The sequence below is a fragment of the Sciurus vulgaris genome (assembly GCF_902686455.1).
Source record: "Sciurus vulgaris genome assembly, chromosome: 7".
Taxonomy (NCBI): Eukaryota; Metazoa; Chordata; class Mammalia; order Rodentia; family Sciuridae; genus Sciurus; species Sciurus vulgaris.
In genome coordinates, this window is record NC_136467.1 from 91,633,627 (window position 1) to 91,660,493 (window position 26,867).

General features: G+C 36.7%; 1 protein-coding gene and 1 pseudogene across 2 annotated transcripts in view; one reads left to right on the top strand and one right to left on the bottom strand.

The window, feature by feature from the left end:
- The window catches only part of COL9A1 (collagen type IX alpha 1 chain), a 143,559-nt gene that overhangs the window by 36,658 nt on the left and 80,034 nt on the right, over nucleotides 1-26,867 (top strand). Inside the window, exons 3-5 of the mRNA XM_079146528.1 lie at nucleotides 23,705-23,778; nucleotides 24,990-25,067; nucleotides 25,202-25,334. Of these exons, the coding sequence (XP_079002654.1) occupies nucleotides 23,705-23,778; nucleotides 24,990-25,067; nucleotides 25,202-25,334 (285 nt within the window). The remainder of the gene's footprint in view (nucleotides 1-23,704; nucleotides 23,779-24,989; nucleotides 25,068-25,201; nucleotides 25,335-26,867) is intronic.
- LOC306666934 (dnaJ homolog subfamily A member 1-like) lies at nucleotides 5-1,104 on the bottom strand (annotated as a pseudogene). The gene has a single exon. The product of its transcript is annotated as a dnaJ homolog subfamily A member 1-like (transcript).

Consider the following 26,867-nt stretch of genomic DNA (forward strand, 5'->3'; position numbering starts at 1 on the left):
GGCACTATCTTTCCTTATTTGAATCAAAGTCCACTAGTTACCTGATACATTTCTTGAATCTCTTCTACTCCCTTCCTCTCAGGTAGGAGTTTTTCTTCCCTCATAGAGAGTTTATCAGAAAAGAGAAAGCAATTTCAGGAAAAGTTTATCTCAAACCTGAAGATTAGGCGACTCTTTTCATGTGGTCTATGACAAATTGGCATACCTTCATTTACCACACATTTTATATCTTCCTGCTTGTCAGTCTGACCTGGATAAGGGGTGATGACTATGCTTTGGTTATCAAGAGTGAATATTGGCTTTTGGAAGCCACTTAATGCTTCAACTAGCTCTATGTCGAAAGCATGCTTTTATGCCTGATGGAGTAAAAACAGCATGGTCCTTCAGATCTAAGACAATGATAGTATCTTCTGACTCCAGTCCTTGCTTTTGGTCCCTTCACCATGGAATGTTATCATCTGTCCATTTTTCATGCCTTTGTCAAAACGAAGTTCTAGAATTTTCTTCTAACTATCTGCCTTCCTTTGCAGTTTTTTCACTTATCTTCAGAACTTTTCCCATTGCCCTGGAGCTCTATGAACACAAACTGAATTTGCTGAACCATTCCGGGTCCTATCTGATGAATCCTTACTTGTATTCCAGTACCTTAGCCATTGGAGCAGTACTCTACTGCTCCTTTCTTACCACGTTGAACCTCACATTTATCACAAATCACCTTCTTTTCCAGTTTTCTTCTTGCACCATTGTATAAATCTTTGAAGGTTACTGAGAGCTGATATATAACATTTTTACCTCTCCTTTCTCTCTGCATCCTTCGTCCTTCTCCAAGAAACATATCAAAGATGTCTATGGAGAACCAAAACCACCACCTGCCCAGCTCTTTAATTGTATGTTCTCCTCCTTTGTCATATGAGTCCCTTTTCTTGACATCAAAGAAAACTTCATAAGCTTGAGAAAGCTGTTTAAACTTTTCTCCTTCATTTGGATTCTTATCAGTGTGGTACTTCAAAGCCAGTTTCCTATAAGCTTTTTTCAAATTTTTTTTTTTGGAGTGGTGTTGGGTTTGACCCCAAAAATATCATAGTAACTGGTTTCTTTCACCATTTTCTATAGCTGGTGAGTGGGCTGGGGCTGGTGTGGGGAAATAGGAAAGAGTGCATAACTGCATGCGGTTCAGGTAGCCAGTGTTCCTGCACTTCTCATGAAGTTTCTGGAAAGTTCCACCTCAACTTACAATTTTTTTAAAAAAATTTTACAATAATGCAAAAGAGATACGCATTCAACGGAAACTGTACTTTGAATTTTGATTTTTTTTCCTGGGCTATGTGATACTGGCAGGAGCCGTGGCTCCCAGTCAGCCATGCAATCACAAGGGTAAATAACGTAAAGAACTGACACTTTACTTCATAGTGCATTGTGTTGCTGAGCTATAATATTTGGTGTATTAGGCGTAATAAATGAATTTTTAACCTATGACATTTTCAACTTAAAATAGGTTTATTGGGATCTAATGCCATCAAGTTCTAAAAGAGATGTAGAAAATTCCTGTTGGAGTATAACATAAAAGTTTATTTAATTAGAACACAAGGATGTATAAAAGCCACTATTACTTATCAGATTATATAGAAAATTTTCTTTTCTTTCTCTCTCTCTCTCTTTTTTCTTTTTTTTTTTTTTTTTGATACTAGAGAGAGATTGAAAACAGGTGTGCTTAACTACTGAGCCACATCTCCAGCCCTTTTTATTTTTATTTTGAGATAGGGTCTTGCTAAGTTGCTTAGGATCTTGCTAAGTTGATGAGGTTGGTCTCAAACTTGTGATCTTCTTGTCTCAGCCTCTCTAGTTGCTGGGATTACAGGCATGTGCCATCATGCCCAGTTAGAAAATTTTCTTGCAGTAGAATTATACACAAGTCACCTTCTTTAAACTGGCATCTTGATAGCAGTAGGAGATATCAACGTGTAAATCATATTAAGATAGGCTATGATACTTAAATAAGAGCCTCCTGAATTCTGAAAGATTGTGCAGGAATCTATTTAAGGACACTGTCATTTCCATCTGTGTAATTTAAATTGTATTGCCACTGTGATATTTAAATGGTTTGTACTATAAAATTAATCAAAGAATCTCATTCATTTCAGTTTGCTTTTCTGTGGTGTTGGCCCACAAGTACAGAAATGTGATGAGACACCATATTTATTTTAGCCCTTAAATCAAGGTTACAAGGCTCTCTTAAATATATATACTGACTTTAGTGTGTTTACTCCCCTCACCCAGCCTTTGTAGCTTGCTTTATAAATGGGATCCTGAAATAAAAGTAGTTTAGAATTTAAAACAAGCCAGTATTTAGTAGTTCACACAACATATTTAACCAGGAAGTAAAATCTTAAATTAAAAAATTTATTCCAATTATCAAGACATTGGCTTTAGGTCATAGTAAAATTTCTTTTCTCTTCATTTTGTTTTTGGAGGTGAAATAAAGGTTGTGGTTAGGCAGTTTTCTGGTTGATTTCTTAGCACATTTTCCCCTTGTAAGTCTGTGTGTGTATGTATCTTATGATGGGTTTAGGACTTGCATGAACTAGGACAATTTTACCTGGAACTCAGGGATGGGGAAGGCCCCAGTTACCATCAGGGTTATACATGTTAGCATGAACAAGTGTGCAAATATTACTATCACAATTTTATTATCAGATACTGGCATTACTTGAAAGTTCAGCTCAATGGAAACATTATCCCTTGCAAAAGGAGTAGCACGGATGTAAATCTCTGCACTCCTGACAAGTTTCAGATACTATAATCCAATTTGTGATGGCTTTAGAAAATCAAACCCAGCTCATCTTCCTGCTGTCTCTCAATCTAATTCCAACTCTCATATCATTTCTTTTCTTCCTTCTCCCTCTCCCTCTCCTCCCTCTCCTTCTCCTCCTTCTTCTCCACCCTCCCCCTCCTCCTTCTACTCCCTCTCCCTCTTCTCCTTCTCCTTCTCCTCCTCCTCCTCCTCCTCCTCCTCCTCCTTCTCCTCCTCCTCCTTCTCCACTCCTCCTCTTCCCCCTTCCCCTATTCTTACTCTATCTGTATGTGAAAATTATGTGCAGCCAAATTTATTGTCTCTGCTATAGGTGGTCTGTTAATTACAGTTCACTGTTTCTTAAAAGGAGGCTGCTGGTTGGACAGCCCCTGTGGAGCATAACTATATTTCACCATGTCTTTGATATCTCATTGGAAATTTAATGCAAAATATTCCAGGAAGTTTGCACTTTAGACACTGGTTTGTTTCCTCTTCAGGATCTATGAGCAGACATCTGGGAGCAAGGGGCTTGCTCCTTGTTTGCTTTTAGCAACTGTACACTGAAAGCAGTTTTAAATATAAAGGAGGTTCTGAGTTTTAAATTTTTCACTGAAAGAAAAGCTTTTTACTTTTTCCCCTGACCTACTTAGACTTTACCAAGCAGACATTGCTGGAAAAACAAGAACTTTCCTTGTCTGCTGTTGAGATGCCAGAAAAATGATGAGAAGAGCACACCAGGTCCATTTATAAAATCAAACCCTTTTAAGCCACAACCAACAACATTCAATTCACTTTTCAGAATTTGGGAATTTTTGTAAATTTGCAGGAATTTTTTTCTACACGTAAAATTTCTCTCCACACTCTTAGATTCTAGATTTTTATCATTTAGTTTGCTCTCTCTCTCCCCACACCGTCCATGTTTATATATAAATATTTAAATAATTAAATATGTATATGGGAGTTGACTAGTTTATTTTAATACCATTTTAAGAAATCTTTTGAAATGTATAAAATAAAATTCTGGCTATAAATATCTTGTTTTTGGAGTTGAATATGTCATTAATGAACTTTGAATATCTTGGAATAATTGGAAATTGGATTTCCTGCAGTGATATATTTGTTCTACCTAACTTTTCTGTGCTATCAGGCACTGAAAATAAAGAATGATTAATGCCATATTAATATAAGGTGAATACGTATTCATAAAGGTTTTTGTTTTTGCAACTGAGGGAAAAATTGGCAGACTATGTTTGGGTAAATACTATATGTGTTTTGTGAATCTTGATGAAATCTGAGGTTTTTAAAAAAAATTCTTTTTTCTCTTTTTAAAAATTTGTCCTAATTAGTTATACATGACAGCAGAATTCATTTAGAGTCTTCCTGCCAATCTAACAATGGAGAAAAATAACAGTAGAGAAATTAGAATTTGAAGCTCTCAGTTTGACCCACGTCTATGAGTATTAAGTAATCAAGGTGTACTGTTCAATATGGCAGCCATTAGCCACATGTCACAAAGTAAATTTAAATTAATTAACACTTTTTAAAGATTTGGCACTTCAGTCACTAGGTCCATTCAAGAGCTCAATAGCTATTTGTGACCAGTAGCTACCCAGATTGAACAACAAATCACAGGACATTCCAATAACTACAGAAAGGTCTTTTCTTTCTCTTTTCCCCTCCCTTTCCCCTCCCTCCCCCACTGCCTTTCCCTTGCACAGAAAGTTCTATTGAATAACACTGCTCTAAATATTTTATGCTAATATTTTTCCCGATGAAATTTTAGTGAAATATGTTAACTCCAAGAAGAAATTTGGGAAACAAGTTTTATTGGCAACACAGCCTAATCATTGTTTGGCTTAGACTTGCTTTGCTGATGGTTCTTCTCATTAATTTTATTTTCATCCTTTTTGTTTATTTAAATTCTGAGGGAGGGAAATTTTTTATCTTAACCCTAAATTCTAGGGAATTTTCCTTGTTTGGATCTGTGACTCCCTTTGCATTACATTTGGTAATATTAAGTGGTTAAAATATTTTCAAAGAGATAAGAAGTATAAGAAAATTAAAAACTCACTCTAAAAATTGGAATTATTCCAATAAATAAATTTACAGGTTTCTCTGTTAAGAAGAATAATGCTGTTAAGTGAACCATTTCCCTCATTTCAGTCTCACTGTTGTCTAGCAATTGAAAAATAACCTTGTCTTTTTGAAATGGTATATGTTGATCTATTTTAATGTTTTTTTTTTCAAGAACAAGATAAATAAGAAAGAATATTCTTCCTTTGAATGTCTTCCTATTTTTATGTATATCTAAGTTGGAATCATCATTCTTCATTTCATGACTTTAAAATAATTAAATAAAAGAAGAATGCAGCTTATGGCCTAAATGCTGACATTCTGGGTACCTGTTGGATTTATTCCAATTTATGAAGGGGCTCTGAATGATAAATTCAGAATTGATTGGATGTATTTTATATGGAGACTTGTTTCTATGGTAACATATTGGGCTTACAGACTAAAAGACTATTCTAAACAGCATTAACTAAAATTGCATATGCACAGGATGAGTCTTCTCCTTCCTTAGAAAACTCATTTAAGAAAACAAAAAAAGCCAGAACAAGCCAAACTCAATTCCAGTTGCCTATAATGATAACCCATATAGGTGTTCTACCCAGCCCTGGGAATGATCAGTTTCATAGCCAGTATGTGCACTCTGAGAGGAGGGGGATTCTTATCAGGTCAGTCCTGGAGTCCCAGGTAAGGAAGTTGCTACTGGTAGGTTACCTGTGACAGCATCTTTCCAGAGGGTATGAACTATAAGCATAAATCAGGCCCAAATCAAGGACCTGAGGCTGGAAAAGAGTAGTTCAGGAACCAGAGCAAAAATAAGACTGAATAGAAGAATTAGACCCAATATGAGAAGCCATGGACAGTAAAAGGAAAAAAAAAGAATGGGCAATACAGGACTGAGAAGGTGAATGTGGAGTTTCTGAGGAAGATAGCGCTGGGTTGTCCCAAACCTTATTTGAAGAAAAGAATCGTGAACTATATATCTTACTATGGAGTTTCACTGTCTGGTCAATATTGGGAAACAAATCTCCATGGGTCTTACAATTTCACACATCTTATGAGCAGGGGTACTGACTGTCTTTGTTCCAGCTTAGCTTTTCAAGTATGTCTGTATAGTGAACAGCTTTAGAAGATAGAGTTAGTGTCTTTATATGAAACAAAGTCAAGTTTGCTTATTCTACAGTACAATAAATATATCCCTCCATAGCAAGGTCAGAAAGGTTACCACCCATTATAAAACATTTGAGTTTCCTTCTACAACATGCCCCCCTACTTATGCAGATATCATTTGGCCTTCCTCATATCATCCTGTGGGAATTGCCCTCAGACTATAGATACTTATACTCTGGTTTAGACATTACTATGAATTAAAAAATCTTTCCTTTTGTCTCTAACCCAGGAAGCTTGTGTCTTCTGCCAGCATCCTATGAATCTATGGCTGCCTGTCACATTAGCTTGCATTTAGGGCAAAATCTCAGATCCTTCACAATTCTCAATCATTAGTGTGGTTAAGAAATGTCCTCATCTGTCTCAGCTCAAGCAATGAAGTACTTTAAAAATAATATCCTAAAGCATCAACAAAACCTGGGCTTCAGTTTGGACAGTTTCTCCAAACTGTCCTGATTATAGTGGAATTGTGGTAGGTAGAGCCCTTAACCCTTTGACTAGCATTCTGGTATCTTTGGCTGTCCTGTTTCCCAGTATTTCTAGTTTAAGAGGAATAGAGCTATTAATAGTAATTATACATATGTACTGGATTTTGTACCTAAAAATAGCACCTAGTTTTAATCTTTTTTGTCATGTTTGTACATTTATGTAAAATTACTATATAGCCATTTTGTCAATTTGTTTAATTGGTATAATTTTTATCATCGGCGAACTAAATTCTTTCATATGGATACTGACAACTATTTTGAATTGGGTTTGAGTTTTTCCATTCTTTCTTAGACCTGTCTGCTGTGACTTGACTGGGTGTGACAAGCTCATCCTAGGAGAATCTTATGACATGCAAGGATGAGAAGATACTTATGTGGGGAACAAGAAAGATTAGAATTTTAATTATAAAGTCAAAACTCCTTCAGTATATAGCAGGAGAGAAACCATTCCAAAGTTATTTTCTGTTTTATTCCTTTGTGGAGGAACAAAATACATCTGACTCAGTTTACTTAGCAGATACAAGGTGTTTTAGAATATTTCAACCTGATTTCAACTTATTTTCCACTGGTGAGATTTTCATAACATTGATCCAGGATTCTTCCAGCTTATTTTTATTCTAGATCTCTATTCCATGACATTATAGCTTCTAAGTTTCTAAAATAAATGATGCTTATAAAAGTTTCTACAGAAAGGAAACTATAAAAAGCACCTTCTCCACTCAACAATTTGAGAGTTATTTCTGTTCTCTTCACACTCAAGTTCCTGTGTAACAATGTGACCTTTTAAAAAAACACACAAATTAGTAGTTTTAATTTGAAATTCATTCACACTACCAAAAAAAGGGGAATTCTAATGGTGTGGGTAATTAACTTGTCCATTTGTGCCCAATCTTGTCTTGCTAATGTATAATGATTGGTGTAAACAAAGAAATAGCCTAAGTAAAAAGTAAATAAGACTTATGATTTATAATTACACCAGTGTACTGACTTGTACTATGTATTTAAAAGTACAAACTTAGCTTTTAATTCACTGAACTGAGCTTTACTCAAAAGCAGCATTTTGTTATTCATTTCAGAGGTTTTTTTTTCTGTTTATATGGATTAATTCAATCACTATACCAATATCCATCTGTTCTTTATGAGTTCTGTGAATAATGAAGCTTACATGCTATTTTTTTTCCCTTTGGAGGGTGAAACAGAACATAGCCAAAGAAAGAACACATCTGCATATTTATTAGACAAATAAAAAACAAAGGACAATCACTAAAATTTTCAGGAGCTTATAGGTATTGCAATTGCAAAATTAATTTAGCTTTTCTTCCACGTTATTCTTCTCATTTTTCTTCTTATAGTGCAGATGATGTAATTATAAGAATTAAAAAAATCTGAAACACTCTTATTGTGCTAAACCCATAATGCATTTAATTTAAAGTAAAAGAAACTACCCCTGCCAATTGTTTTATATTCTTCATCAGCTGGTTGAAGAGTTACTGGTCTACACTGTTTATGGCTTACAAACGTGAGTTTAAGATGCCTGAGGGTTCATTTTATTTGCACATAAACTTCACAAATTCATTATTGCTACCAGGAAAAATTGTACATATTTTAGAGAATATCTAATCCAGAAGGACTAAATTACATCCATTATGCTCTATCACAGTGGCTGTAAACACTGCCAACATCCATTTCTGACAGTATAACACATCAGTGGTCTCTCATTTTCACACTGATATCAAGACTACATGGGCTTTCTTCAGGAAAAGACTTACAGAAAACTCTGAAAGGTGCTATACCCAGATCTCCTTTTGGAAAAAGACATTATAGAGGTGGAAATAAATGATATCTTAAAGATATTAAATTTTTTCCCCAGATTTCAGCAGTGTTGGGTAAAACTACAGTATTAGAAACTTTGGATATAATTAAGACCTTGACAATTTTAGAGCTGGTTGTTGATTCAGCCACTTGTAAATCTAGTAGTCTGACCACACCTAAGAGTATTAAAAAATTTTTTTAAGCTGAAAAGTGAAGAGGGGGTGAAGTAAGAGTACACATTAAAAAAAAATTAAAGGTCTATATACAATGTTCATCTCTCTGCTCTTCTGTTGAGAGACACACATGCAGATACTGCTATTAGCTGTAACATGTTGTCAAGACTAACTCCCATTAACACTGATAGATATCAGTTCCTTATCTCATTGAGTAGTGACTAGAAGGAAATCTTCTTGGGTTTGCACCTTTAAAGTATCCAATGAAAGACAGCATTTCATAGAACTGCCATGTAATAAGACATTAGGAGCATATAAGAATGTTAAGTAAAAAGCAGCAGGCATGAATTTCTTTAGCAACATTTAAAATTATTCTGGTCTAAAAATATCTGCTGATTTAACTGAGATTTAAATATGTGCTGAGAACAAATCTGCATAGGTATGATTTAAATTATAAATCAATTTGTGACACCTTTCAGACAGTTCTTAAATAACAGCTTTAGCATGCAGGATAAATCAAAATATAAAAATTTAAGGAGCAAATCATGTTTATACTGGATTTTGTTACTTGCTCTGAGGAGAAAGAATTAAGAACAAAATATTTCATACATATAAAAATTCTTTTTAACCTAAGGTGGCATTTTATTTGAGTATTTGACAGGATGTTATAAAAATTCTGATGAAGTTGACCTTGGGCAATTTATAATCCATCAATTAGCAGCTGGTTATCTTATTTCTGCCCTAAATTTGATTTGATTCCTTTAGACTCTGGCTTTTTGTTATATTCCTACTTTTATATTTTATTTTTGCTTTTTCTTCAACTCTTATAAAATCTCCTCTATGTAGATATTCTTAACATTTATTATGGTTGTTGAACTTCAGAATGCAAGATATAGAGAATGAAATAGACTATTGCATTCTTTGGAGTTAGACAGAACTATGCCTAATTCTCAACTCTACCACTCATTTCCAGTGTGACCTTGTGGATATCACTTAATCTCTTAGAGACTCAGTTTCTTTATATGATAATATTGTAACAACAGTAGTTACCTTATACAATCATTGTGAGAATTTCAGGTAGCACATCTAAAATGCAGTAGGAGCTCTTACATGGTGGCTGGTGGTATTAATCTGGTCTTCTTTGTCATCCATCATTTATCAATATCAGGAAAGAACATCTGGTATGAAGGTTGTACATAATAATCCAAAGTCTACGGTAACTTGATGCTGGTTCTGGTTGTTTTTAGGGTAAGCAGCCATCCCTATTTACTTGGGATAGGGATGGAGAGGTAATTTCCAGGACATAAACTTTCAATACCCAAACTAGGAAAATAATAGGATAAAATTTGGATGAGTTGGTCATCCTACATATTATTGAGGATTAAATGTGATTTTTTTGCAAAAATCTTTCTGTGACCCTCAATAGGGTTTTTACAAGACAAAGCTAAACCACTCAAACTGTGTTATGAGAATTGTGTTTCACTGCCTTCTGTGCACTGTAGGAAAAAAAGTCCTTGTCCTAAGACTCTTAAAAGGGTCTTAATCTAGTTGGCTAACTTGAAAAATGAAACCAACCTGGAATGAAAGGTAGCTGCAAAGAAGACAAGGCAACCAAGTAGAGATCATTGCTGTAATAAGCCAATAACTAAAAGTCTGGAGTGTGATTTATCTTAAGTTTGTGACTGCTACACTGAGGTGTAATTTTTTTCATTCTCCACTATTAATTGAAGGGTGAAAAGTTTGACTATTTTAAATTTGAGTATTCTTTACTTTGACCTCCTAAACATTGATCTATGTCTACTTAGAAACCAGGAATTAAAATAAGGAATGGCTTTTCATATCCTAAAGCTCCACATTTATCTGAGTGGATAAAAGGCCAGAATTATGTAATCTATTTGAATAGATTTTTTTTTTAAAGTACTAAGTCCTATCCTAATTACTTTCAGCAGTAATATGTTTCTTTTTCTTTCTTGGCCTGGAGTCTTATAAGCATACCATCTCTTCTCTCAAACACTTTCCTAACTCATTAGCAAGTTTAGTGACGCCATGTATAGCTGGTGTAAGGATAACTAGGTCAGGTTGCTTGGTTTGTCCCTTGAGTAGCCTTGAGTGTGCTGTTTTAGTTTAATGTTTGTGTGCATGTTTGTAGGAAAGGAAGAGATTATTTGGTGAATAACTTTGACTTTAACTTCTGTTAAAATCCTTATCTTAATTAAAAAAAGAACTTTTTTTTACTTAGAATAAGTAAGTTAAACACTGAAGTGATCTCTTAATTCTTCCTTTTCATTGTTTTTCTTTCTTTTGCTCTGCTGAGTCTCAGACCCAGGGCCCAGCACATGCCAGCAGGTGTTCTACAACTGAACTATATACCCAGTCCATGATCTCTTATTTCCATATTGTTTGTTTTCTGACTACAAAAGTGATAATTTCTACTATAGAAAAGTTAAGAGCCAAAGAATAGTATAGAAAGGAAAATGATAATCAACCTTATCCCTGAGTTCCTCCTATTTTGAGTTCTAATAGCATCCTTCCCTGTTGTTTTCCATTTCTTTCTGCACTGGATCCTTTTGCTTAAACCACAAATATTAGCTCCCCACTTCTCAGTTTCATCATCATTACACTGGAAATAGTCACAGTTATCTCTTATGGTTAATGTGCAATAAATGAGTTAATCAAGGTAAAGTTCTTTGAATAATACCCAACATGTAGAAAATGCCATGCAAATGTTATTTTATTTTTACTTTTCTAAACACAAATGAATGAACAACAACAACAAACCCTTTTCTATACCCTGTCCTCCTCTAGTCACCTCCCTGCTTTTCTTGTCCTTTAGCTCCCTGGCCTCTGTTGACTCAGTTCCTTTCTCTCCCCATCTTGTTCAGGTTTCTACTTGGTCTTTCAGAAGTTGCTAACTTTACCATTATTCTTTTAGTAGAATGTGTCCCAGCTCAGCTCAGTTTCCATGGTCACTTTCACTTCTTCCCAGCCTCTACCTGTCTTATAGAGCTACTCAATCTGGTGTCAGATCTGGTTCTTTTCACCTCCTTTGAAAATAAAAATGCAGTCTTTGGAAATAAATTCTAAATTCTGACCTTTCCCTTTGAGATTTCTCTCTCTTTTTTTTGTTTGTTTTTATACCAGATATTGAACCCAGGGTCTCTTAATCACTGAGTCACATCCCTAGCCCTTTTCTATATTTTATTTAGAGACAAGGTCTCACTGAGTTGCTTAGGGCCTTGCTGAGTTGCTGAGGCTGGTTTTGAACTTGTGATTCTCCTGCCTCAGCCTCCTGAGCCCCCCCGGATTATAGATATGCACCACTGTGCCCAGATCAAACTTTATTTTTTTTTTTTTTTTTTTTTGGGGGGGGGGTACTGGGGATCGAACCCAGGGCCTTGTGCTTGGGAGGCGAGCACTCTACCAACTGAGCTATATCCCCAGCCCCCAAACTTTATCTTTGAGACTCTAGGCCAAACACTTTCTGTACATTTATTTACCCAGACCTAGTTAATTCCCAGTATGTTCTTTCTTTACAAAGCTTATTTTCCTATTGCTGTTGTTGTTGTGTGTATGTCCTTTCCACCAGACAGGTGGCAATGACTCATTGTATTTATCTTTGTACCTGAAGAGCCTGTGTCATGGAGGTTTGTCAAATTGAGTTGAAGTCCTGAAGATATTGCTTAAATACTTAAAAATATTTCAGTGTGTCACTTACTGTCCTGTGTTTTAACAATTAAGGTATATGTCTTAATTTCTCTATTATATTTTAAGGTTCTTCAGAGTTAGAAATTATATTTTCTTCAGTTTTGATTAGTATGCAACATTGAAAGCTGTCCTGCATGTGATAGGTGCTCCTTAAATATTTTTGAAATAACAAATACCTCTGCAGAGCACTTTATAACTACAAAGCTCTCCCACTTGGGTGAACTCATTGAGTATCACAATGAACCTCTCTGAAAAGTCTCATTTTGAAGAACAGGAAATAGGCTCAGTGGTGTTACAAGACCAATGAAGATACAAACATTGGTGAAACAAGGGTTCAAGTCTAAGTTCTCTAATTTTAGATGCTCTTGCTTTCTCTATTATTATCTTCCATCTCTGAAACCAAATGTAACTTCATTGATCTAAATAATTTTTCCTGTGAGCTATCATAATGGAGAACATCTGACTGGAGGTTCCAAGGGAACTTTGTGGAAGAGGTGGGGCTCACTTGAGAAACGCTTGGAAGTTTAGGGCATGCAGTTTGATCAGCAGAGAGAAGATGAATAATTTTTTGGAAAACAGTACAAGAAGAGAAAATTCTTGTATTAAAATTAGTTTCACTATTTTTGATTTGAGAAAACAGCAGTACTTGGGTTTTGCAGAAAGTGTTTATTTTTAAAGGAAACATATGAATTGCTACTGTCTAAATTATAGTTGAATTTGCAGCCACTGTAACTCTGGAAATAGAGTAATAGAAATGACCATGGTGGGTTCCATAGGCAATGCAGAAAAACCCTGAGGTTTTAAAAATATTTCAGTTTCTTTTAAAGAGCTCTTATATGGTTATTTATAATCCAACAAGGTTCAACTAACTTTTTTTCTTCTTCTTCTTTTTAAATAACTACTCACAATGACATGCATCATGGGTCTTATCATTTAACCTCAGGATATAACATGAAAGTTATTTATTTCTCACCTTCTGTGTTTAGAGTGTGTATTTATGGACAATTTTATTATGGTGCAAAACCATAGCCAAATGCCATTTCCCAGTGTTGTACCAAGAGATGGATTTCACCTGGTTACTTCTGTGATTCTTGTAATAACATTTTACATGTTCAACAGTGTCCTGTCAGATAACAAAGCTTAAAAGAACATCTACAGTGATAAAAACCTGTGGGCTGCAATTTTTCTACATCTGCTTCTGAAATCAACCCTATGCAGCAGGTTATGGTTGGCGAGGCCAATAATTCTAGGTCATTTATTCTTTTATTGCTTCTTTACTATTTTGTTCTACTTGACTGAAGAGGTTTCAGGAAATACACCATGTGCATGCTGATTTCCATTTCAGCTGCAGCAGCTCCACTCTACATTTTTCCTTGTTTCCCTTTTGAGCGCCACTAGAGAGCTTATTTCACTGTTCAGAGCAACTTCAATTTCAAATCTTTTCCTTGCACATAGCATGTCTCTCATTTTTGGCTCTGTGCCTTCATTCTTGCAGCCTAAAGCCATCACTGAGTATGTACTCAAGATTCTTTGGGATCATTAATATTTTTTTAAGTAATGCATATCTTTATTTACCCATTGGCTTTTCCCCAAGGAAATGAAAGCCTTGCTATCTGCCTATGCCACTGACCCTTCCTAGCCTTGGACTTTAGGCAAGCTTAGAAGATTATTACTAATGCTTATGGGGAAAAAAGAATTATAATTTAAGTGGTAGCAAATACTTTGTTATATCCTAGCGAAGCCATCTTGCTTTTTTCCCCTTGGCGTGGCATCAGAGCACCTGGTGTTTCTTATATCTTGATAGAATCCCCAAACAAGAATAATTTGAGGACAACAGAAAGGTCTTCCCAGAACTGTTGTTCCATAACTAACCTCTCTCCCTGCCATTTTTCACTGTGGCAAAAGGATCAATTTGACTTTCAGGGATAAAATACTAATGTGACAGGTATCTAAAATTAAAAAAAACAGAAACATTGTTAGACCTGGACTTACTTACCAAAGATAGTCTAATGATACTAATTTTTCAATCCTGAGGTTAACACTGACACACAAATAGTATTTTCAAAAAGCTAAGTCATACCTTAACTGTGCTTAAATACTCTCCATGCATTTCCATGCCTCCAAATTTTTGCTTGCATTATTCCCACTGCCTTGTAACTCTTTCTGCCTTCTCTGCCTGCAAAATATGATCCATTCCTCCTCATCAAGTTAAAATGTCACTTCCCTGTGAAATGCTTCGGAAACCCTCTGGTCAGTATCAGACACTTTACTTTTCTATTTCTGGAGCACTTTGCTAATGGTTTACTTATTATTTATTTATTTTTGCGGTACTGGGGATCAAACTCAGGGCCTTGTGCTTGGGAGGCAAGCACTCTACCAGCTGAGCTATCTCCCCAGCCCTGGTTTACATATTTCTTTTGAGCATTCTTTTAGGCCAAAGTGTGTTTCATAGTTTGGGGGTGGGGGTGCACCTATCTGTCCTTCCTTGAGGATGGGGATGTATTATTATTTAGCACTATACTTCAACTTGGTGTTGGTTGAAGTTTTGACTGCCTTACAATATACAAAATTATTGAATGTAGTAGGTTATAAACAACGTGAGGGTGATATTGTAAATAATTAAGGCCCCCAAACTGTGAGAGTATAGAATCTGAGATAAACCTTGATATGGATGGGATCATAGGGGAATATAGAAAAAAAATACTAAAACTACATAAGAATTTACCAAATGCCCCTAAAAGCTGAGTTGATCATGAAGCATTTAAATAAAAGCTGGGGCATTGAACCAAGAGTGATCACACTTCACCTTTTTGTATGAAAGACCTATACCACAACTTTTGGTAGGCTTTATCAAACACCAGGAGGGGGATCCCTCAGACTTGGCTTGCTTAATTAGGGCAACAGTTGTTCACTAGGTGACCAGTACAAGGGGCAAAACTTCTTACCAACTCTTGAAATTCTTCAGCTTGGAAGTTTATGAAAGCAAGAAAATAATAGTGGATTGTAAGATGCAGAATGAGATGAAAATGTACATCAGCACATGTGTTCAGAAAATGACAAATTATAGGAAGAACATCACCTTTTTGTCAGAGAAACTCAAGTTTGGTTTTGGCCTGTCATTTGGAATTTCCCTTAGAAATTTTTTTAACATCTTTTAGCCTCATATGTAAAATGGCGTAACAGTAAGTTGTGCAGATCAAAAGGGAAAACTTATTTTTCAAGTATAAAGCACAGTTCCTGGCAAAGTGGAGGTGACCCTTCTTCTACTTCCTCCTTACACTACAACTATAGAAAAAGTCCTGGAATCCCCAGGGAAACCCTTGGCCAGTACAGACTAGGATAACACCAGTCTGGATTGTGCCCCTCCTCTCACCATTCTGGTATTCCAGTTCACCTTTATATCCTGCTGGTCCTCTCTGGGTTGATACTCTTGAAATCACTATGTGCTAATGTTAGAGCCCTTCAGTTTGGAATGACTCTAAGTCTAGTTTTTAAACAAAGGCTCTTTATCTCCTGTTCATACGTTGACTGCTCCTGTTACTCCTGGAATTAGTCACAGATTTTTGAAATGAAAGAAAGGTAGGAGGCAGGACTCCCCTGTGGCTGCCCTTCCGTGCCACTGGAATGTCTATGCATGCCTTTGTGAGTTTCTGGTTAGTTGTTTGACTGTGAGTTTACATTCACATGGTCTTGGGTAAGAAAAAGGTCATCTTTTAAAAACCAAAGCCTGCTGGGAAAAATCTCCCCTAGTTACTCAAATACCTCTGTTTAGTTTTCTCTCTTGATGTAGCAGCAGTTAAAATTAAAAGTTGTAATTTTAACTTCAAGGCAAAGTTCTTTTACTTGGGTTTGCTATCTATTTTGTATGTGATGTGTGATTACATTTTGTGAAAGTTCATAAGTGTTTAAGTGATGTTCATTTAAGGAAGTTGTAAAACTGCATTGTATGGACTATGACCACAGCCTACATATAGAAAGAGGACCTGAAGAAAGTAACATGTAAATAGTGAGTTGTCCCTAGGTAATGAAACATGAATGATTTTTCTCTTTTCTACTTCTATATTTTCTACTTTTCTGTAATGTTCACATATTGTTTCACTTCTAAACTGAAGAAACCAATTATATGTGTATACAACTATGTATATGCATATAGATATGTATATATTTAAAACAATGTTGCTTCATAAAGGGACTCATCAGTAGGTGTGGTCATTGTACATGCAAAGTGTTTTGTAAGCAGCTGTTTCTGGTTGTGTGTGATTGTTGGAATGTCCTTTGTTCATAACTCAGGAGACTGGGTCACCAGTTTTGTCACTGAGTAGTGGTGAACTCATGCAGGTATCTTCACTTGTTTCTTCTCCAGGAAAACAGGATGGTCATGTCTGTCTTGTTGGGTTGTTGAATACAAATGAGAATAGGATTCTTAAAAAATCGTTCAGTATTGTGAAAGAAGATGTATTTTTGATGATGAAATGTGCCTGACGAACAAGCTTATCAGGGGCAGTTTTGTAGGAGAAATAAAATGTAGCAAATAGCTTAAGATGTGCATGTGGAGGGGAGGAGAACTTTCAACTGATATATCTTGATATCTGTAGATGGGTTTTCCCAGTAGTTGTCTACATTGTCTATAACAGTATTTTTCGCATCTAGCACAACCACATCGTTCTTTTTTTAATGAGATCTAAATGAGCCTCCATTAATGGGAGCAGAGTGGGGCGAGTGGGAGAATAAAGTAGAAGAGAGTGAGTTATGGTAACGCACCGATTTATAGCTAAAATTTATTGAGTGCCAGGTACTATTTTAAGCTCTAGTTTGATCCTTAAAGTATACCTAGAAGAGAAACGCTTGTATTATTTAGTGTTTACAGATCAGGAAACCAAGGCAGAGGTGTGAATTACCTTTCTGCGCTCTCCTACCTAGAAAGTGGTAGAGCTGATATTTGAAACTTACTAGTGTGGCTTTAGATTTCACCCTTTTTGTCTTGGGATTGGATGTGTTCATTGTAAAACTCAAATGGGTGGAAGTTAGTGAGGACAGAGTAGATGGCTCATCTATTAGGGCAGAGTTCATTTCAGTTGTTCATTTAGTGTTCATCTTGTCTTTCTTCTTCAATAGGCTTTCATGAACAATCAGAGTGCATTGTATTTGTGCATTTATTCTGAGAGCAACCCTAAAATGGAATCAATTATAATACTTCAATTTATACATATGGAAAATTACCAAGAATGGAATATTTGCATAAAATCAAAGTTCTCTACTTGACAAGGGGAAATCAAATTCCAGTCTTTGATTCCATAGCTCAGGTTTCAAATTTCAGGATTGCACTGCCACCTAGTGCAGAGAAAACGTTTTCCCAGCATGTACACGCTAATGAAAGCACATATAATTGCATGGGATGCAATGTAAAACGATGTATACCTAGGGTTTCTTTCATAAGAAAGAAGGTTTCAGAATTAAGAAACTTTTAATATTTTATTTATGAAGTTAATATGAAATTCAGGAACATAATTTTATTAATATATTAGGTTGATACAAGATCATAGTGCAGAAAAGACAGGTTCCTGTACATTATTCTGTGAAGTAAATTTCCTTTATAGATGTCCAGTAAGAAAATCATCACATTTTATAGGGTTGTACTTTATTTTATTGGTTCTTCTTAGTTATACATACAATTGCACTTTTTTTTTCATGAGCTCAAAATTCTCGTAATGTCCTGTGGATTTAACTGATAATTATTTTAAAAACTTCTTTAGCAAATACTTATAATACCAGTTGTAACAAAGGAGCAGTAGCTTAATGAGTTGAAAGCATGAGCTGTAAGAGCAGCAGTTCTCAGTGGACTGGAAGAACCAGCAGAACCAGAAACATCTAGGAGCTTGTTAGAAATGCAAATTCTCAGACCCACCTTCAATCTCCTGAATCAGAAACTCTGGCAGTGGAGCCCAGAATCAGAAACTCTGGCAGTGGAGCCCAGTAATCTGTTTTTAACAAGCCATCCAGTTGATTCTAACTTAGCTTTGGTTTCCACTGTTAGAAATAAAAACTTTACAGTATGTAGAGAAACATGCTTATAGGTCAGTATGTGTGGTTTATTGGAGGAGCAAAAGAGGCTTAGGACATGAATCAGATGCTATAAACTTGAAGACCCACAAGGCAGCAAATATAGCAACAGCTTCTGGAAGCACGTGTGCTGTGGAGAGGAATTGATTTTTCTCTTCCTTGGAGAAATGGAAATGCTCATATTTTAGAGGAAGCAAAAGATACATGCTGAAAGTCTTGGGGTGGGGAAGGTTTGTGTTAACATGTTTTTGTGTTATTGTTCCACTGTGAGAGTACATTTATTGGTGAGCGATTTCAGGGAGATGGCTATCACCGTGGGGCTCTATTTGCTTGCTATAGATGATTAGGCTACAATTACAAGTGTAGAACCAAAATAAGAAGATTAAAAATAGAGCTTTGATTATGTTGAAATTTCTTTACAGTAAAACTGAAACCAATGCAAGTCTGTGGGAGCACTAGTTTTAGCAACTCTGATTGTTAATCAGTCTCTCAGCCAGAGATTTCTATGATAGATTTCAGGTTCTAGCTGTGGCTAATTTGCAGCATCCTCATGCAACTGATATGTGCCACTAGGTATTTTGGGTATTTTATTTTTAAAGATAAACAGAATAAAGTTTAATACTAGATACCTAGGAAGCTAGTTTTAAAATGCTTCTTTATTATTAATCTATAAAGTAATTAAATACAGGGGTCATTGCATCTTTGACTAATGTTATCAGCTTATCTATTTTTTTTTTAGCTTATCATTTTAAAACTAAGGAACTTGTCCTACTATTCTGAGTTTTGTGGGTGTCCTAAATATTATGTCCCATCTTAGGAAATAAGGGGACAAATATCTCTTGGCACTTCAAGTGTCTACTGTGTCTAATCCAATGTTTTTCAAACCATGGGTTACAACCCATTAGTTGGTTCTGAAATCAATTTATTGAGCTGGCCATCATCACTAAAAATGAAATAGAGTAGAAGAGAAAATAGAGTGCATGATATTTACATAGGCATCAAATTTTATGAAACTCTTGCTTCAGTTGGGTGTATGTATGTAGACTGATCAAATCCTTTCAATCCATCCTTCAAGCAGCATCAGAACTCTTTCTAAAGGTATCTTTAAAAAAAGGTATTCCCAGTCTCTAAACAGTCAGAATAAAATCCAAACTCTCTGAATGTCATTCAAGATCCCTTACCCAGCTGCCCTCCATAGTCTTCCTACTTGGAATTTCATAAAAAGACACCATTGTCTACTTAGTTGCTCAGCTCAAAACCAGGTAGCTCTCTTGGCTTCCTGCCCTGTTTCCAATCTACCCTGCCAGTCTTACCTCTTCGATCTTGTCGGGTTTGAATTAAAGTTCAACACTTTGTAGCAGCCTTCCCTAACCTCTCAATGTAGATCAATCTCTAAACCTCTCTTGAGCACACATTGCCCTCTTTATATTTTCCACTGGGGTTCCAATTGAGATTATCTTGCTCATTCTTGTGAATGTGTTTAGTATGTCTCCCACCTGTGTGTGGGCTCCATGGGGCAGGGATGGTCTTTCTTTGCTTATCTCTAGTCCTGATCAGTTCAGGATTCATGGTAGAAGAGGCACCACTGAACTAAAAGAGTTCCTGAACTAAACTAGTTACTCTCCATATGTTTTCTTCTATCTTTTTGTCATGACATCTGCTGTTTTCTCTGTCTAAATACACTGTACCCGCTTATTCTCTTGGTAGCTTCTATTCATCCTTTCAGATTGCATTTCCTTTATAAAAAATTTCCTGACACTTTTGGACTGAGTTCATGCTTGTCCTCAGTGATGCTACAATCATTTTATTCTCAGTATTGCAGTTGTTTTTTATTCCATTCTAGATTGTGAGTGTCCTCAGAGCAAGGATGTACTTATTCATGCTTTTTTGTCTCTTCAACTCCTAGCACATGTCTGGTACATATAGTCATACAATAAATACTTATGTAAAGCTTAAGTATTTATTGAATAATTGAATAAAAAAATGAAAGGAAGTAAATAACAAAGAAAGATGATTATTTGTGATGATTCTGCCTGATATGAAATATTAAGAAATAAAATGTTTTTATTCATAGCAAGAGAAAAATTGGTATGTGTATATATATTCTGCAAACAGTGTGTGACAGGGCAGAGAGATAAGGGGGTGGAGATATAACTATTCTGTACAAAATACTTATAAAAATGGATTCTTTTAAGTGTCAAGTTGTCTTGGTGAATTTACAATCTGGTGTCACTGATCAGATTTCCTTTCCACATGGCTTTTGAGCAGAGCTGTTAGGTAAAGTAAGGGAGCAGTGTTAAGGAAGAAAATGCTTCTGAGCCTCTGATCAGGGGACAGCCTGACCCAGTGTGGGCCTTGCTCACTCTCTGTGAGCCTCTGGTATTGTTAGGAAATATGATTAATAAAAAAATGGGATGGAGGGAGGGGTGGAAATTTTCCTTTAAAGATTGCATTTCCTTTTGTTTTCCCTGAATTTACAATTTTTCTTAATTTTTTTGCCTCTTACCACCTTAAAACTGCCAACCTGGAAAGAAGCCAGGTCACTGTGAACAAACATATTTTCTCATCCATGCTTTTATCTTTTATTAAAAGGCCCCCTCACCTGCTTTTATGACCTGATTTTAGTCATAGAGAATTTTTTAAAGTGAGTTGGGGAGGGGCAACCACAGAGGTGGGATCTCTAAAAACATTTCACAAAAGGATTTCTCAAACACTTAATTGTATAGGAAAATCTATAAGTAATATGAGAGGATCCGTATTTCAAATTAAGAACTTTGATAGAAAGCCCTTTGGAAAACGCCTTTCTCCCTGTGGCTCTAGGGCTGACTTACCTCCTGTGGTTTCTCAGGAATGTCCCCATCTGCACAACTCCTCCTTTAAGGTTAGTAGACTGATCCTCTCACCCTGGGGGCTTACACAAATTAGCTAGGCTCTGGCCATTCGTAGCTCTGTCTTGAGCTAGGATGGCTGCCCTAGAGAATAGGAATTTTGACAGGGCTTTGTGGAAAGCCCCAAGCAGCATGAGGGAATGGATGTCCTGTCATGGGCAGACAGGACTCCAGCAGGTGGGTCCTGGGTAGAAGAGGAATGGAGAAGAGTATGGACATTAACGTTTGCCTCCTTCACAGTTCATCTGGCGACTGCGGAGGACCAAAGATGAAAGGACTTTCTTGTAAAGAAACAATGAAAAAGAAGTAGCACTGCTATTTGTTTCATGATTAAATAAAAACAAATCAGTAAACAACTAAATAAAGAAAATTCAAGGAAGCAAAACCTCCTTAAAACTATTTTGTGCTAGACACCATGACTTATTGAGATGATTGGATCTTCTGACTCAGAGGTCTCTGTTTTTATACTCAACATTCCTATCCCCCAAGGTGGGGCCAGAAGTAGACCATCCTGCATGGATAGAATGGGGCCCATGGGATTCAGGAGAGGCCTGGATAAAACTCTCTCTAGGTCTACACTCCTTATAACTTGCTCTTTCCTTGTTCAGGGAGGATAATATGTTGCTTACTTCCATGAATATTCTGCTGAGCTCTAATAATCTCAGAGTTTAAGAGGAACTGACAACTAGGGGGCTCAATGTCACCTTTTATCAATATTTTCAGCTGTGAAGTAGAGAGAGTTAACATGCATTGAGTAATGGCTGTGCAATTTTGGACAAGTTACTTCATATCTGTGCCTTATCTGGTGAATGAGGATGATTTCAGTCTTGCCTTATAGTGTGGTTGTGAGAATTAAATATTCACTAGACTTCAAGCACTGTCAACAGAGGGAAGCCCATGAAGAAGTGTTAGCTATTATGAAAATGACAAAGAATGACTGGTGGTAGACCCTTTGCCTTTGCTAATCTACTTTATTTCTCAAAATAATTCTTTTTATGCATTTTCAACCTGTTTCTAGTTAAGGCAATTGAGTTACAGATAGGTTAACTAACTTTCCCAGAGTAGTGCGACTCATAAGTTTCAGAACAAATGCGGATTCAAACTTAGGTTGATGGGGCAGCAAGACTGTGCTCTCTCAACACCTCTGCCTTCCAATGGGTACCTCTTTACTGGAACCTTAGTCTTCTAAAAGCTTCCACTGTATCCCTTCTTATAGCAGTTCTGAAAGCTCCCACTGTATTCCCATAGCAGTTCTAAAAGCTTCTACTGTATTCCTATAGCAGCTTGCCTGGATCTTTCTGGTGAATTTCCCCACATCCTGGTTTTATTATTTTCTTTTCAGTAAACTTTCCCCTGTTAATCCCTCCTTCAGTGTAACCGTGTTAGCTTTGAGGACACACCCCTGGCCAGACCTAGGCTTATGGGGCTGCCTCTCTCCACCCCTTCCCTCTGCTTCAGTTTAAAGTATCACCGATGCCTCTGGTTCACTTCCTTTGCTTTTAGCCCTCAGATGGGCAGGAGGAACCAAGGCTGAGGTCAGAACCCACATCCCAGAGCGACAGTGAAGGGGTCTTAGGGGAGCAGTGACTCCCCACCAACCCCTTCTTCACAGGGGCTGTTGGCAACGAAGGAAAACTACTGGAAAAATGAAGAACTGCTGGTAAGAACTTGATAATGGAAAGAGTGGTGACAAGATTGGGGTAGGGATGATGGGAACCAAGGGTCTGTGTTTCTGCAGTGGTAGTAGAATAAAAGGAGATGAGAGACAGGAGAGAGAGAGAGAGAGAGAGAGAGAGAGAGAGAGAGGAGAGAGGAGAGAGAGCAGAGAGAGAGAGAGAGAGGGGGGGGGAGGGGGAGGGGAGGGGGGGGGAGGGGAGAGGGGGGGGGGGAGGGGAGAGGGGAGGGAGGGAGAGAAGGGAGAGGGGGGGGAGAGAGAGAGAGGGGAGAGAGAGAGGGAGAGGAGAGAGAGAGAGAGAGAGGGTAGGGAGAGAGAGAGAGAGGAGAGAGAGAGAGAGGAGAGAGAGGAGAGGGAGAGGGAGGAGAGAGAGAGAGGGAGGGGAGAGAGGGGAGAGAGAGAGAGAGGGGAGAGAGAGAGAGAGGGGAGAGATGGAGGAGGGAGAGAGAGGGAGAGGGGACAGGGGAGAGAGGAGAGAGAGAGAGAGAGAGAGAGAGAGAGAGAGAGAGAGAGAGAGAGAGAGAGAGAGAAAAACAAAAAGACCAGAGAAAGAGGGAGAAATACACAGAGGAAAAGAGAGGAGACAACCACAGAGGCAGAGAAATCAAAAGTAAAAGAAAACAGAGACAGGGAAAAAGATACAGAAAGAGTGAAATAATGAGATACTGAGGAAGTGAAATTAATAACACCACAGGAACAGTGGGGGTCAGAGATGTGCAAATTTAAAAAATCTAAGTAAGTATTCAGTTTGAATGAAACAAATAATCTGTATTGGGAATCGATCACCTACATTAATCAGGTTTATCAGATTTAAAAACATGAAGATTCTCATCTGGAGGGAATTCCTGTTTGACTCATTTCTCCTCTCATCTTTTTAGGAAAATTCCAATCTTTTTCTTTATATGCTGTTTTCTGGGACCCTGGGCATCTGCGGCTGTCAAGCGTCGCCCAAGTAAGGACCATAGTTTCTGAATTTTGAATTTTGAAATATTGGTTATTTCCAGAAAAAGGCAGGATTGTGATCAAGCAGGGGTGTGCTGAGGGAGGCCTGAGGGAGACACCAGGGTCCTTTGCACCACCACTCTTCAATCCTGCTTTAGCCGTGGGGATGCTCTAGTGTTTGCCATGCTCAGTGCTGAGTGTGTAAAGGAAATCCTGATTGTGATCACAGTAGGCAGGAAGGACACCATGTGTGCCCTACTGTCTAGAACAGTGCCTGGTTCAGATGATAGTAAATGTTGAGTGGACACATGGATAAATGGATGATGGATTGACCCCAAGAATTTGGGGTGAGGAGAGAGATGAAGAAAATGCTTGATGTACTCCAATGGCTAAGTCAAAGCTTTGTAGTTGGAAAATGTTTTTTTTTTTTTTTTTTGGAAGCCTAGGAAGTCTCTGTCATTAGGTGAGTCTTAGCATGGTACCAAGGTTGGAGGGTTACATGAAGTTTCTTGTGGTGATAAAAAAAAAAAAATCTCTCTTAGGACCACTTTTTACATGTGTAAAGAGCACCCAATTCTTGAATTACTCATCAAGTTGAGGGTTTAATTCTTCTCATAATTATTTTCTCCTTATTGTTACTCTTCCCAATTCTGGGATACTGGCAATAATCTCATTGGGACTTTCATTTGATGTCTTGGAATGAATTTATGAAATTAAAAGCACCTTCTATATTTTATTTAGGATTAATGAATCCAAAGTCTTACCCAGGAGATCCCTCCTCTACTTAACAAAGATTCCTAAGAACTTCACCCTCCAGAAGGCTCACTGAAATGGCTCAAATCTGAGTCCAGACTGTCATTAGCATTCTAAAATTTGTGGTGTTTAAGGAATATTTTTTAGCCCAAACCACCAGAAGTTTTCCTACAGGCATCTGACCTTGTGCCTTTCAGGACATTGCACAGCTCTTGTTCCAAAAGGAACAAATTTCTCACCTTCCCCCAAAAAACATTTTTCCAGCACAGATTACTAAAGCAACTTTGTGCCTTGCATCCTTTCCAGGATAAGTTGAAGATGAATGAATTATGATGACTGAGGCACAGAGTTAAAGCCAAATACACTACTTACAAGCAAGCTTGTATAATATTATATTTTAAATAATTGCTCAGTTATTGGCAATTGCTGTAGTGGATGAAGTAGGATAATAAGCTATCTCTTTTGTAGGATTCCCTGTCAATTCAAATTCTAATGGGGGAAATGAACTTTGTCCCAAGATCAGGATTGGTCAAGATGATTTGCCAGGCAAGTAGAAATATACCATGTTGAAAATGCATGCTTTCCAAACTGAACTTATTCTTTTATTTGGGAGAGTTGTGGTAAGTAAGGAAAAAACCAGGCTCATTTTGGATTTTTCATTTTGCTTTCTCTTTCTATAGGATTTGACCTGATTTCTCAGTTCCAGATAGATAAAGCAGCATCTAGAAGAGCTATCCAGAGAGTGGTGGGATCAACTTCATTACAAGTGGCTTACAAGTTGGGAAATAATGTAGATTTTAGGATTCCCACCAGGTAATCTATCAAAAATAGTTTATCCAATTATCTTCCTCAAATGTGTTTTAAAATATGGATAGCTATGCAATGTTAGAGAATTTTCTCATGTTTAACATTTCTTGGATCATGATTTTATTTAAGGAATTTATTCACTTATCAATTGTTAGTGCTCTTCATGTTTTCAGTATATAATTTACTTTCCATTCCAGGAAAAAAAGAAGTCACTGAGACTACATTGATTTAAGACATTTTTTAAAAAAAATTTGCTTTCTATTTTTTTAAAATAATTTGTCTGGTTTTGACTGAAAGGACCCTCTGTGAAAAGTGCCAGAGGTTAAGCATAAATTTAACTCAGAGCCACAGAGTGGTTAGGAGACTCACAATGGTGCTGTTCAAGTGTCCTGGTGCTGAAATAGAACCTCACATTCAGTGCTTAGCTCCTGGTAGACACCAAACAAAAGCAAAACTAAAATAATTATAATATGGATGATGGTAGTGATAACAACAAAACATATTTCACTTCTTTGTTCTCCTTTTCTAGAATTAAGCCTTTTATTCTTTATTACTGAGATACTTTATATAATGTACATGTAAGTTTTGAGCTGTACCATTGTTATAAATGAGTTTTAGTGATTTAGTTTCTGTATCACTTATCTACTTTATGTGTGATTATTATGATTACTATGTGTTTTAGTGCACTGTAAAACACAGAATTAAAATTCCTTTGGTAGAGCAACAAGAAGATTAAGACTTTAGTGGACATTAGATTGTAAAGGTAAATAATGATTAATTAGAACAAAAAAGAATACTGTAGAAACTTCTAAATGTTTATAAAAGAACCTTTTGGTCAAGTTAGAAGAAACTGATATAGTGCCAGATTGCAGATAAAAAGTCACATTTTCAGCATACTATATATTTTATAATGCAATAATAGTGCACTGTATTTTTTAATAGATGTACTAATTAACATTAATTACAATCTCTTCCCAACCCTGTGAGTCGGGACATTATTACTTCTATTTAATGGAGTAGAAAGCTAAGCCCCCAAAGTTAAATTTACTTGCATAATTAAATTAAAGGGTTGGAACATGTTGGGGTGGGGTAGGATTGAAACCCAGGCAGCATCAGAGGTTGTGCTTCTAACCACGACTCCATGCTGAGACTAGAAAAACCATTCACATCTGGGAAGATTAAAGGCATGATGACAGCTTCATTGGCTGTTTCCCCCACTTTACATTCTCTTCATGCACAGAAGTGCTATCTGTATTCTTAAATAAACTGCAAAAATGTTATTTTTCCTTTATTTAATAAAATGATAACATGGCACAAGACCCTCCAAGGTTGATCTAAATTCTCTTCTGTGATTTGAGGCACAATATGGATTCTCATTAGCTCCAATTTCAGGAATCGATCAACCCGAAGTCATATAACCCCTCTTGGTTGTTTTTCCCCAAATGCTGAGAGCCATCACTAAACTGTCTGTAAAGATTATAGCCTTATATTTACTATCTCATCAACTTCCTGCCCCCCAAAAGACTAAAACTCTCTTTT